This window comes from Oncorhynchus keta, chromosome 6, assembly GCF_023373465.1.
Source record: "Oncorhynchus keta strain PuntledgeMale-10-30-2019 chromosome 6, Oket_V2, whole genome shotgun sequence".
Taxonomy (NCBI): domain Eukaryota; kingdom Metazoa; phylum Chordata; class Actinopteri; order Salmoniformes; family Salmonidae; genus Oncorhynchus; species Oncorhynchus keta.
In genome coordinates this window covers 21651393-21666221 of record NC_068426.1, presented here as the reverse complement: position 1 = coordinate 21666221, position 14829 = coordinate 21651393, and the positions used below count along the sequence as shown (strand labels likewise).

Here is a 14829-nt window from a genome sequence, read left to right as displayed (position 1 = left end):
GGACTCAACCAGTTTGTGTCCCGTGGGTACATTGAGGCCTCGATTCAGTCCAGACCAAGGAAGTTCTGCAATATACTGCGCTTGACATTTAAATGTAATTTCCGATTGAGCTGACATTTGCAGTGTTTACCGTGAATGCAGTCTGATGCCGATTCTGATTGAATCCCACCTTAGTTTCTGCCATTCCGTGAAAAACGGATGGAGCCTGGGAGGATGTCTTTTTTTTATTAACTGCTCTCTTTTTCCTGTGTTTTTAGTGGGACTTTTGCTTAATAAAATCATCTCTCCAGCAAGTTTCTACCATCTCAGTCCCATGGAGGAAGAGACAGCATAAACATATTGGATCTTGTTATCACCCAGAAAGCCCTGCAGCCAAACTCCACAGACAAATGGCACAACAATCAGTGGCAGTGCTGAAGATTTACTATCCTGACCTGTCAGTATTTTTTTATGTCTCTGCCAAGGACATGTGATTTGTGCACGCATTGGCAAGGGCTCCTGCCTCCTGGCATCAAAGATCTGTGATTGATGAGGTAGCAACTTTTGCAGTCTTGAGTCACACAAAGGGGAGATACAAATAGTGGACTCCCAACTCCTGAGCTGAAGTTTGCAAAGCTGGCTTCTGATTTAACAGAACATTTGCAGTCAATCCCAAAAAACATTCAACTAATGAATTAACCATAAACAAAGCCAAAATGTTTCCCTCGGGTGAGAACACAACTTTCCCCGTGTCAGAGAACTGTCCCAACTGCAGCTCCTCTTCCTATGCTGATATGGATAACACTAAGGCTGTGACCCTGGGTCTGGTGCTGGGAGTGTTTGTCATCTTCGGGGTTCTAGGTAACATCCTGGTCATTCTGTCTGTGGTGTGCCACCGCCACCTGCGCTCTGTCACACACTACTTCATCGCCAACCTGGCAGCAGCCGACCTGCTCCTGAGCTCCACCGTGCTGCCCTTCTCTGCCACTTCGGAGGTCCTGGGGCGCTGGGTGTTTGGCCGGCCATTCTGCAGTGCTTGGGCTGCCTTGGATGTTCTCTGCTGCACTGCCTCTATCCTCAGTCTGTGTGTCATCTCTGTGGACCGCTACTTTGCTGTCAGCTACCCGCTGCGCTACCCGGCCATGGCCACTGGGCGGCGCGGCCTGGTCGCAGTGACAGCTCTCTGGGGCCTCTCAGCAGCCATATCCGTGGGTCCGCTCTTCGGCTGGAAGGAGCCCGACCCAGAGGACGAGACTGAGTGCCGGATCACAGAGGAACCGGGTTATGCTATTTTCTCTGCCCTGGGGTCGTTCTATGTGCCACTGGCTGTCATTCTGGCCATGTACTGCAGGGTGTATGTGGTGGCCAAGCAGAAGTCCCGGGACCTGAGGGAGGGCAGGAAGAGTGAGGGGGGGATGGTCACGAAGGAAGAGGGAGTGACACTGAGGATCCATCGTGGAAATGCCCCTGCTGTGACAGAGGGCCAGGAGGAGGAGGGAGAAAAGGGCACCATTCGGCGGAGACGCACCACCTTCGCCCTTATGCGCCTGCTGAAGTTTTCCCGGGAGAAGAAGGCAGCCAAGACACTGGGCATTGTGGTTGGCTGCTTCGTTCTCTGCTGGCTGCCCTTCTTCCTGGTTATGCCCATCGGTGGGTATCCCACAATGCCTTTCCTTGCTCTCTATGATATGTATGTGCTGCTGCATGCCTTTCGTTTGGAATGGTTTGGAAATGAAAAAAAGTTGTTAATATGACTAGATGTCTGTCTAATCAACCGTCAAATAACAATATCAGAGCGAACAGCATCACTGAATGAATTAGCATTTTTCTCACAAAAATAATCCTTCTGATTTCCCATAGCAGCATATAAACCCACATTACTGGATAGAGAGTGATTGCCCCACACTGTGTCGTTTTCTAGTCAGGGAAAGCTTCCCTTCCAAAAAAATAAATAAATAAACCCCTCCACTCAACTCAATTGAACTTTCAAATGTAAATCTCCCCCTCCCAATGGAAAAGCGCTGTGACAAAATTGAATGGAAATGAATGTATTGATAGAGACTGGAAGACAGGGAATAAGCCACAGGGCCTATTTTCTGCTTTTCCGTTGGTTTAGTTCTGCCACAGCGCACCAAAAACAGTGTTAAAGAGTCGTAAGCAAAAGCAACCCTCTATTATACAAATTCAGCGACAAAATCGCTCTTGTTAGCATGGCCATGGGATGAGTCACTTATAACAATAGTTCAGTAATTTGAAAGATATGACAGGGCACAAATGTTGCATTCTATAATATCTTGACCGATGGCAAAAAATATGAATGATAGGAAGATTAAGAGGGGCTATATATGACCATATGACGATACATGTCGCCTACAGTCAAAACCAACATCGCCTCAAAGCTGTCATCCACGTCGTTAATAACCCCACATAATGTGATTAATGAGATGCAGTATACAGTACAATCCCTAATATTCTTGATTAGCGATTAGAGAGACCTGTTATTCAAGATGAAATGGAGATTGGTGTTGAACTCACCTACTGTAGGTTAGCAGATTAGTAGAAGGCCTGCTGAGGGCCTAAAACACTCATTCTTCTGAATCCTCCTCCTTTGGTCCGGGGAGGTGTATCTGAATGCATCCATACTGTGCATTTCTTATCCTACTTTAGAATGCATTTATACACCAGTCCAATATTAGAATAGTGTATTGATTTATTTGTGTTTTATTGTATACATAACAATGGAGTCTACGACCTTGGTTACCCCTGTCGAATGCTCGCTATACATGTCTGTTTTCTTTTAAAGTACATCAGGAATGAAATTACTGCCATGGAGAAGCAGAGCAAATGAAATGCCAGCGTTGGGTTATACTTCAGGGAAGAAATGAAATGAACAAAAACACTATTCATTATTTGATTCCTAAACCATTATGGACAACAAACATAAAGGGCATGATTTTGTGCTCAGTAAGCAGGCGCCCACAATTACCCTTCCTCTTTCCAAGGCAGCAAAGCATTACTGGAGTTTAGCATTTCACTATGAACAGCACAATATTTCATGCCGACTCTGAGCTGATGCCCCTGAGCTTCTCAGACAGGAATGAAAGAGTTGAATGTTTCAGACATTTAGAGACAAATCCAGGTATGTTGGCTTTACCAAAGTCTAACCTAGAAAGATAACTTACAAAGTGTTAAGTACACAGTGAACGTCAGTATGTCTGCAATTGGAACTATAGTGAAATGGTGTGCGTTAATGTGTGAGCTATCTCTGCTCATCTTATTGTTGGTGTTAATACATACAGAGAATAGCCGATAGAACATGCCAATGATCAATGATTCATATAGACATCGTGAACTTCTGTATGTGTTTAAGTGACAGATCTGTGTGTGTGCTTTCTGTCTGTTCTCTCCACAGGCTCCATATTCCCATCGTACAGGCCACCTGACACCGTCTTTAAGATCACCTTCTGGCTGGGCTACCTCAACAGCTGTATCAACCCCATTATCTATCCCTGCTTCAGCCAGGAGTTCAAGAGGGCATTCCTCAACGTTCTGCATGGACGCTGTCTCAGACAGGGGGGCAGGAGCTCCAAATCTTTGGGGTTTGCTTCTTCCTATGGTACCAGTCCTGGTCCATCGTCTCTTATCAGATCCAAGCCTCCCCCTTCCTCCTCCAGCTTCTCCACCAAGCTCCGCCAAGGCCCCTCCCCAGCCTCTCCCTCCTTGGGCTGCTGTAGGACCTTCTCTGGCTCCTCTTCCTCAGTGGGGGTGCCAGGCCACACCCACATTGCTCGGGTCCAGAGTAAAAGCCTGCTGAAGGCGTGGTGCTTTGCAGCGGGGGAAAGACCGCCACCATTGGGTGCTCCTTGCCAAAGCCCTTCAGCCCTTGCTACATGTCAAGCCAAAGTCCATCGCCTCACCATGGGAGTGAAAGGGGAGGCAGTGTGACTGGGAGCACTAAAGGTTGCTGGATAGTAAAAAAACTAAAATTCTAGGAAAATATGTGATTGTAATTGGCGTGAAGTTAAGTCATATCTATAGACTTGCTGGAGTCAGTCTAGCTATTAACATTAGACTGATGTCTGATGTGTCTTCAGGTTGCAGGGATTGGGAGATAGAACACTGCTCTCAAGGAGACAGTAACACACCTGGAGGTAGAGATGTACTGTACTGTATGTGCTGTGATGCAGTGTATAGATAGGAATCCAAATGAGGATACACAGTGTCGGTGTCAGAACAGAAATTGAATACAGAGTACTGAGTTAGTACAGAGATTGAATGAAAACATGTGCTTTCTGATCACTGAAGAGCAGTGGTGGAAAAATGACCCAATTGTCATACTTGAATAAAAGTAAAGATAACTTTACTTGAGTCATTTTCTATTAAGGTAACAGTCACCTGAGTAAAATTCTACTTGAGTAAAAGTCTAAAAGTATTTGGTTTAAAATATACTTAAGGATCAAGAGTAAATGTAATTGTTAAAATATACTTAAGTATCAAAAGTAAAAATATAAATAATTTCAAATTCCTTATATTAAGCCAACCAGACGGAACCATTTTCTTATTATTTATTCATTTATAGTTAGCCAGGGGCACACTCCAACACTCAGACATCATTTTCAAACAAAGCATGTGTGTTTAGTGAGTCCGCCAGATCAGGGCAGTAGGGATGACCAGGGATGTTCTGTTGATATGTGTGTGAATGAGGCCATTTTCCTGTCCTGCTCAGCATTCACAATGAAAGTACTTTCGGGTGTCAAGGAAAATGTATGGAGTAAAAAGTACAATATTTTCTTAAGGAATGTGGTGAAGTAAAAGTTGTCAAAAATATAAACAGTCAAGTAAAGTACAGAAACCCCCCAAAAACGACTTAAGTAGTACTTTAAAGTATTTATACTTAAGTACTTTACACCACTGTTGAAGAGGAGTCCTTCAGGAAAATGTAAATATGTTCAACATTGTCTAATGTCAATATTTATGACATGCTTAACATCTGACGTGCAGTTTTCACGGTGCTTTGTACCGAACAATTTAAAATGTGCTCAGTTCTTGTAAAGTGCAGTGCTGCTGGCATGTACAGTGGCTTGCGAAAGTATTCACCCCCCTTGGCATTTTTCCTATTTTGTTGCCTTACAACCTGGAATTAAAATGGATTTTTGGGGGGGTTTGTATCATTTGATTTACACAACATGCCTAGCGCTTTGAAGATGCAAAATATTTTTTCTTGTGAAACAAACAAGAAATAAGACAAAAAAACGGAGAACTTGAGCGTGCATAACTATTCACCCCCCCCCCAAAGTCAATACTTGAAGAGCCACCTTTTGCAGCAATTACAGCTGCAAGTCTCTTGGGGTATGTCTCTATAAGCTTGGCACATCTAGCCCCTGGGACTTTTGACCATTCTTCAAGGCAAAACTGCTCCAGCTCCTTCAAGTTGGATGGGTTCCACTGGTGTACAGCAATATTTAATGTCATAACACAAATTCTCAATTGGATTGAGGTCTGGGCTTTGACTAGGCCATTCCAAGACATTTAAATGTTTCCCCTTAAACCACTCGAGTGTTGCTTTAGCAGTATGCTTAGGGTCATTGTCCTGCTGCAAGGTTAACCTCCATCCCAGCCTCAAATATCTGGAAGACTGAAACAGGTTTCCCTCAAGAATTTCCCTGTATTCAGCGCCATCCATCATTCCTTCAATTCTGACCAGTTTCCCAGTCCCTGCCGATGAAAAACATCCCCTCAGCATGATGCTGCCACCACCATGCTTCACTGTGGAGAAGGTGTTCTCGGGGTGATGAGAGGTGTTGGGTTTGCGCCAGACATAGCGTTTTCCTTGATGGCCAAAAAGCTCTGACCAGAGTACCTTCTTCCATATGTTTGTCTCCCACATGCCTTTTTAGCGAACACCAAATGTGTTTGCTTCTTTATTTCTTTAAGCAATGGCTTTTTTTATGACCACTCTTCCATAAGGTCCAGCTCTGTGCAGTGTACAGCTTAAAGTGGTCCTATGGACAGATACTCCAATGTCCACTCTGGAGCTTTGCAGCTGCATCGGGGTTATCTTTGGTCGCTTTGTTGACTCTCTGATTAATGCCCTCCATGCCTGGTCCGTGAGTTTTGGTTGGCGAACCTCTCTTGGCAGGTTTGTTCTGATGCAATATTCTTTCAATTTTTTTAGAATGGATTTAATGGTGCTCCATGGGATGTTCAAAGTTTAGATTTTTTTTTAACCAACCCTGATCAGTACTTATCCATAACTTTGTCCCTGAACCTGTTTGGAGAGCCCCTTGGTCTTCATGGTGCCGCTTGCTTGGTGGTGCCTCTTGTTTAGTGGTGTTGCAGACTCTGGGGCCTTTCAGAACAGGTGTATATATACTGAGATCATGTGACAGATCACACTTAGATTTCACACAGGTGGACTTTATTTGACTAATTATGTGACTTCTGAAGGTAGTTGGTTGCACCAGATCTTATTTAGGGGCTTCATTGCAAATGGGGTGAATACATATCCAGGCAGCACTTTTCCGTACAATTTCTTGAAAAAAAATGTTTCATTTCACTTCAGCAATTTGAACTATTTTGTGTATGTCCATTACATGAAATCCAAATGAAAATCCATTTAAATTACAGCTTGTAATGCAACAAAATAGGAAAAATGCAAAGGGGGATGAATACTTTTGCAAGGCACTGTATAAGCATCTGTGTGACCTATTGAAATCTCATCCCCATGAAATGCAATGGAAATGAAGTAAAATACAGAAAATATTTTCATGCTAAATATATTATCACGCCTCTCTCCAATCACAGTTGAATATTTCACTGTATCTGCACCAATTCTCTATGAAAATGAAACATGTCACCTGTTGTTTTGCATGTGTGATTAATATACTGAACAAAAGTATGAACACAACATGCAAACAATTTCTACGATTTTACAGAGTTACAGTTCATATGAAATGAGTCAATTGAAATTATCCCCTAATCTAAGGATTTCACATGACTGGGAATAAAAAATATGCATCTCTTGGTTACAGATACCTTAAAAATAAATGGGTCTCACAATGGGCCTCGGGATCTTGTCACTGTATTTTTGTGCATTCAAATTTCCATCAATAAAATGTAATTGTGTTCGTGGTCCATAGCTTATGCATGCCCATACCATAACCCCACCGCCACCATGTTCACAACGCTGGCATCAGCAAATCGCTCGCCCATACGACCCCATACAAGTGGTCTGCGGTTGTGAGACTGGCTGGACGTGCTGCCAAATTCTCTAAAACGACATTGGAGGTGGCTTATGGTAGATAAATGAACATTCACAGCCCTGGCGGACATTCCTGCAGTCAGCATGCCAATTACACGCTCCTTCAAAACTTGAGACATCTGTGGCATTGTGTTGTGTGACAAAACTGCACATTTTAGAGTGGCCTTTTTTTTGTCCCCAGCTCAAGGTACATCTGTGTAATGATCATTCTGTTTAATCAGCTTCTTGATATGCCACACCTGTCAGGTGGATGGATTATCTTGGCAAAAAAGAAATGCTCACTAACAGGTATGTAAACAAATTTGTGAACAACATTTTGAGCGAAAAAAGCTTTTTGTGCATATGGAACATTTCTGGGATCGTTTATTTTAGCTCAGGAAATATGGGACCAACACTTTATGTGTTGAGTTTATATTTTTGTTCAGTTGAATTATAACCAGGTATGCACGGCATTTTCAGCTATTAGGCAGCCCGCAATATATTAAATATGTTAAGACTTCAAAGAAACATTGACATAGCCACTTCTGTTAGACATCAAAATACAGGTAGGTGCCAACACTTTTCCCCCCCATTCATCCATTTGGTCCAATAATAAACAACTTGGGAGATGTCTTGATTTCAATGACCCTAGCATTAGTTCATTGTCTCATGACGTCCGTCTGCACTGATCTGTCTGAAAACTCTCAAACACTCAAAAGAAGTTTGGCTACTGCTGTCCTAACATTTGAAAATGTTACCAAGGTGACATCATCCTCTGAATCCACTTTCATCCTCAAAAGAGTCAAAGTTCATCTTTCCAAAACCTTTAAACCTGTAGCAAATATTGCAATTTTGTTTAAGTAGCAGGTCTTCACTACCTAATTCTACATCTAACTAAGGTGTTTTGTGGTGATATAAAATTTGCTAGCTAGTGTCTGCTTGCTGGCTAACCCAAGCAGTCTCAAATCAATCCATATGAAACGAAATGCAGGGATGCATGCAGGGATGCATGCCGGTTGACACACTCAATGCTGAAAACTCCCGCTCGCTAGCTAGTGAAGTTCTAGCCAGGGGCGTAACTTTGGTTTTAGAAGTGGGGGGTGATATAATGTGGTGGGTGTCTGGGGATATTCATATTTTTTGGGGGGGGGCATCTAAAACTCTTTTCCTGCATTTATACATCATCTAATAGCCGTCAAATATTTAAAACAACTAAAAATAAGCAAAAATGCCCACAGTCATCAAGATAGGTAAGAGATCATTATTAAATATGTTTAAAGGATTGCTAAGACTGATAATGATTGAATGATAATTCAGTAATCAGTATTGTGTTGTACCTTTAACCAATAGCCTAACAAATGAACAACTCCTACAAATGAAGTACAAAGTCTTTACTAAGACATCCTCTATAGCAAATTTCCGCCAGACCGCCAGCCAGACTGCCAGCCAGACCGCCAGCCAGACCGAGCTGCCTGCACGCCCAATCCCCACCAGTCTAGTCAATAACTCAACTTTCTCCCCAACACAACCTACTTCCCATACATATTTTTTTTATGTCTCAAGTAAAACTAAAGTTTCGTAAAAACACACATATCAACACACCTACACATTAACACACAGAAACAGTATACCCTCCATATAATTCATATCACAGGCATAATAGTACTGTCGAGCTCTTTTTACTTGCACACAATATGGCTGGATCGCCCCGTCCTGCCCCTAGGGGTCCATGGCCCTGCAGCGCCACAACCCAACACACCCCACTCAGCTTTAGGATCTTAGTGAAACATTCATTACTGGTTTCAGGTGTGTTAAGCCAAGGCCAGAGTGACAATCAGCAGTACGGCAGACCCCCAGTGCCATGACTGAGCGGCCCAGCAGATAGGGATTGCCTAAATAGGTATCTCCCCTGACATGGGCATGTTTTCAATACAGACTCCTTTTGTCGTACAGTGTTCCATAGAAGGCATCCAGACCTTATGAAAGTTGCACAGTATACCCTTAATCTTGTAATAAATCAAATCTAGTGATACATAACTTAACATTTCCAAATGAAGAGTGAGTCAGATAGATTCTGATTTCTGAGAACAGTCGCATAAATTTGGTGCTGTAAAACTTAACCCCCTAGAGTTGATGCCCATGCCCCCGCGGAACATCTGATCAACGTAATAAAAATACATATCTGTCTGTTAAACTAGAGATATATCTTTTTTTAATAGGCTGCGTCTCAATCCACCGCATTCCGCCAGGTGTTGGCCTTCCACATCTGCGGTGGAAGGTGACAGAGCTACAGCAGTGTTTGTCAGACCAGGAGACATCCCAAAGCCGAAGTCTGGGGGACAGGGGAAGCAGGTAGCTGACAAGTGGTGGCTATTGAGCAGCCTGATTGTCTGGGGGTAAAAGCTTTTGGCCAGTCTGTCAGTTTTTGCCATGATGCTCCAATCACTGCCGAGTGATGGAAGCAGGGAGAGCAGGCCGTGGCTCGGGAGGCTGAGGGCCCTGATGATCTTCTTGGCCTTCCTGTAGGTGTCCTGGAGGAAAGGCAGTGTGCACCCATTGATGCGTTCGGCTGAGAGTACCACCCTTTGTAGATCTTTGCGGTCAGCGGCAGTGGAATTGCCGTATCAGGCTGTGATGCAGCCCTTCAATATGCCCTTGATAGTTCTCCTGTAGAACAATGAGGGCTTTGTGGAGATGGCCAAATTTCACTTCCGTGTCTTCTTCACCCCGGTGTCTGTGTGGTTTGACCATTTCAGCTCCTCTGAGATGTGTAAGCTGAGGAACTAAGCTACTGTATATAGAATAGTTTTAGCCCATACAAACACATGGAATAACAGATTCACTACACGGAACAACAGATCGTCCCCAAGAAACACTTATTATTTGTCTTTTTACATATTTATAAACCCTTATTACAGTCTTCATATATACTTCCATGAATTGTGGCTTCTCGAGTGGCTCAGCGGTCTAAAGCGTCACTACAGACCCTGGTTCGTTCCCAGGCTGTGTCACAACTGGCCATGATCGGGAGTCCCATAGATGGGCCAGGTTGTACATGTACAACCTGGCCCATCTACTGTTGCTAGTCCCAATTCTGACTTGCTCTGAAATCTGCTTCACTAATTTCTCCTCTTGTAAATCCCTGGGCTTTTTGCATGTTAACACTAGAAGCTTATTACTTCAAATGGATCAATTGAAAGTGTGGGTTCACAGCTCCAATCCAGATGTGTTGGTCATTACTGAGACGTGGTTAAGGAAGAGTGTTTTGAATACTGACGTTAACCTTTTTGGTTATAACCTTTTTCGGCAAGACAGATCTTCCAAACGTGGGGGAGTGGCAATCTTTACCAAGGATCCTCTTCAGTGTTCGGATGTCTCCACCAAGTCTGTCCTCAAACAATTTGATTTGCTGGTTTTAAGCATTAAACTTTCAAAAAGCTGTTTGTTGATTGTTGCTGGGTGCTATCGTCCTCCATCAGCACCGGCCTGTACCCTACCTGCCCTGAGCTCTCTCCTGGCACCTTACACTAAGTCTGAATTTGTCCTGCTAGTTGACCTAAACTGGGACATGCTTAAACCACCTGACCAAGTCCTAAAGCAATGGGACTCCAATTGGGCTACTCTCCTCAATGTTAACCTCACAAATAATCCTTGCTAACTACCTATCTCAAAGAGTGCAGCGTATAAAGTCAGAAAATCTGCTGTCTCAGTCACTGCCTGTCACCAAGGGAGTACCCCAAGGCTCAATCCTAGGCCCGATGCTCTTCTCAATTTACATCAACAACATTGCTCAGGCAGTAGGAAGTTCTCTCATCCATTTACAGTGGTTTGCAAAAGTATTCACCCCCCTTGGCATTTTTCCTATTTTGTTGCCTTACAACCTGGAATTAACATGGATTTTTGGGGGGTTTGAATCATTTGATTTACACAACATGCCTACCACTTTGAAGATACAAAATTATTTTGGGGGTGAAACAAACAAGAAATAAGACATAAAAACAGAACACTTGAGTGAGGTCAACACTTTGTTGAGCCACCTTTTGCAGCAATTACAGCTGCAATTCTCAATTCTCTTCCAGGTGTAACTGCTCCAGCTCCTTCAAGTTGGATGTGTTACGCTGGTGTACAGCAATCTTCAAAAAATTCCACAGATTCTCAATTGGATTGAGGGCTTTGACTAGGCCATTCCTAGACATTTAAATGTTTCCCCTTAAATCACTCAAGTGTTGCTTTAACAGTATGCTTAGGGTCATTGTCCTGCTGGAAGGTGAACCTCCATCCCAGTCTCAAATCTCAAGAAGACTGAAACAGGTTTCCCTCAAGAATTTCCCTGTATTTAGCACCATCCATCATTCCTTCAATTCTGACCAGTGTCCCAGTCCCTGTCGATGAAAACATCCCCTCAGCATGATGCTGCCACCACCATGCTTCACTGTGGATATGGAGGGTCAAATAATTAATTTTTGGACCGGAATTTTCAGATTTTTGCAGTGTTACGTAGATGGAAAAAATCTGTCCTTGAAACAGTCTAGATATGTTCGTCAAAAGAGAGATCAGTGTCCAGAGTCACGCTGAGGTCCTTCACAATTTTACTTGAGACGACTATACAACCATCATAATTAATTGTCAGATTCAACAGAAGATCTCTCTGTTTCTTGGGACCTAGAACTAGCATCTCTGTTTTGTCCGAGTTTAAAAGTAGAATCTTTGCCGCCATCCACTTCCTTATGTCTGAAACACAGGCTTCCAGGGAGGGCAATTTTGGGGATTCAAAACACCCTGTTTCATCGAAATGTACAGCTGTGTGTCATCCGCATAGCTGTGAAAGTTAACATTATGTTTCCGAATGACATCACCAAGAGGTCAAATAAATAGTGAAAACGGAGCCTTGAGCAACACTGAAATTTGCAGTTGATTTGTCGGATGACAAACCATCTACAGAGACAAACTGATATCTTTCCGACAGATAAGATCTAAACCAGGCCAGAACTTGTCCGTGTAGACCAATTTGGGTTTCTAATCTCTCCAAAATGATATCAAAAGCAGCACTAAGGTCTAGGATCACAAGGACAGATGCAGAGCCTTGGTCTGATGCCATTGAAAGCTAATTTACCATCTTCACAAGTGCAGTCTCAGTGCTATTATTGGGTCTAAAGCCAGACTGAAGCGTTTCATACACGTTGTTTCTCTTCAGGAAGGCAATGAGTTGCTACGCAACAGCTTTTTCTAACATTTTTGAGAGGAATGGGAGATTCAATATAGGCTAATAGTTTTTTTTTTATTTTCCGGGTCAAGGTTTGGTTTTTCAAGAGAGGCTTTATTACTGCCACTTTTAGTGGTATTGGTACATATCCGGTGGATAGAGAGACGTTTATTATGTTCAACAGTATGTTCAACAATAGGGTCCAGTATGCTGCAGCCCTCGTCCTTCACATACAACACCGGTTTTGCCAGTCACATTCTGTTAAACGTCCCCAAAGCACACACATCCTTGTGGGTCACTCCTCTTTTCAGTTCGCAGCAGGTATAGACTGGAACGAGCTGCAACAAACACTCAAACTGGACAGTTTTATCTCAATCTCCTGATTCAAAGACTCAACCATGCACACTCTTACTGACAGTTGTGTGTCTGCTTTGTGTGATGTATTGTTGTCTCTACCTTCTTTCCCTTTGTGCTGTTGTCTGTGCCCAGTAATGTTAGTACCATGTTTGTGCTGCTACCATGTTGTATTGCTACCATGTGTTGCTATGCTGTGTTGTTATGTGTTGCTGCCTTGCTTTGTTGTTGTCGTTGGTTTCTCTTTATGTGGTGTTGTGTTGTCTCTCTTGTTGTGATGTGTGTTTTTATCTTCTATTGATATTGTATTTATTGTCAAAAAAAATTAACCCAGGTCCCGGTCCCCGCAGGAGGCCTTTTGGCTTTTGCTAGGCCGTCATTGTAAAGAAGAATTTGTTCTTAACTGATTTGCCTAGTTAACCCTCCTGCTATGTTCATTTCATTTGAATTCATTCTGTGTTCCCGGTCCAAAATGACCGCCCCATTATAGCTGATTATAAATCCATAATAATACATATATTATCACCTAATGTTGTGTTAGATCTTCTTGTCAACTTTATCAAAAGGCGCTCCAACCACTTGTACAAAACCTCTCTGATCGCTGCCAGCTTGTCTTGTTGACGACGGCCTGGTCTTGTATCACGGTTGTCGAAGCGAATCACCCGTGACAACATGTGAAATGTCTGGAGTGACATAGTGGCACAAAAAATTGCCCGACCAGACTCTGCATCCCATAAACTGGTGGTAGATTTGTTTCTGGATCTGTACACACGGGCCAAAAACAAGAGACCCACATCTGCTTGGACGTCTGTCCAGCCTACCCCCTTCCAGTTGTCTTTGTAAACGCGTCTCCCCTCCAAGCTGGTCATGTTCATCACTATAGTTTCGATTGACTCTGTCAGGAACAGTTTGAAGCAGGATGTTATGTCATCAACCCGGGATATGGCATATCTCGTTGGCCCTGGGGTCATCCTGATAACATTTTCAGCCGACAGCCGACCTCTCCTCTCAGGTGGGGATGAAGACCAGGACATATTCCCATTCTTTGACCCGGAATGTAACAACAACCTCGGCAGGGCCCTAATCCTCATCACTGGATTGTTCCACATCGGTTGTCTCTTGGTCTGGATCAGTTGTCTTCAACTGGAAGACATTGGTTGTCTCTTGGTTGAAGTTGTCTTCAACTTCTGTCACTTCCTACTCTAGTGCACCTTCACTGTCAGTTTCCTGGCCTCTCTCCTCCTCACCAGTGTCATGATCAAGAGCCTCACATACAGTATATTGTTTGGTCATTGTGCTGCCACAGAATGAATTGTGAGCAAGGCCTCAAAAAAGCTTTATATACCAGAGCTGCGAGAAAAGCTCTATATATTATTGAAACAAAGTCATTTGTGAGAATGCCAACAGGTGTGGTTCCCATGGGGGTTAACATGGAAGACAAGAAGGGGAGTGAGGTGTGTGTGTGTGTGTGTGTGTGTGTGTGTGTGTGTGTGTGTGTGTGTGTGTGTGTGTGTGTGTGTGTGTGTGTGTGTGTGTGTGTGTGTGTGTGTGTGTGCGTGCGTGCGTGCGTGCGTGCGTGCGTGCGTGCGTGCGTGCGTGCGTGCGTGCGTGCGTGCGTGCGTGCGTGCCGCGCGTGTGTGTCGAATTGGACCGAAACACAACAGGAGGGTTAAATAAAGGTTACATAAAAATTAAATAAAACTGACTTGCCTAGCTAAAAAAATGTTTAATGTTTCAAAAAATTATTATAACTGTTACCGGGTTACCAGATGAGGTCTAGAGCAAAACAAACAACATGTGCATGTTCGTGAGGGTCTCATCTTTTCACAGAGGGGCCATATTAGTGTGTTGCCCAAACTGTCTGGCCTCTCTAGACAGAAGTTGGCAGATCCGCTCAAGAGGCTTGGGGTTGTAGAGAAGAACGGAGATCAGCATCGTTTTCCTGAGTCTCATTTTTCCATAGGTGGTTCATAATATTTTTTAGGCCAAACCGTTCAGACGCTACAGATGACCTATTTCCGAGATGTCTTGTGGTCAGACAAACGTCGCTCTA

General features: G+C 43.5%; 1 protein-coding gene across 1 annotated transcript; it reads left to right on the top strand.

The window, feature by feature from the left end:
- The first annotated feature begins 568 nt into the window (after positions 1-568).
- LOC118384849 (alpha-1A adrenergic receptor-like) lies at positions 569-4396 on the top strand. Its single transcript, XM_035771549.2, has 2 exons — positions 569-1629; positions 3392-4396. The coding sequence occupies exons 1-2, from the start codon at positions 696-698 to the stop codon at positions 3922-3924; spliced, it is 1467 nt and encodes a 488-aa protein (XP_035627442.1). The 5' UTR covers positions 569-695; the 3' UTR covers positions 3925-4396.
- The last annotated feature ends 10433 nt before the right edge of the window (positions 4397-14829 follow it).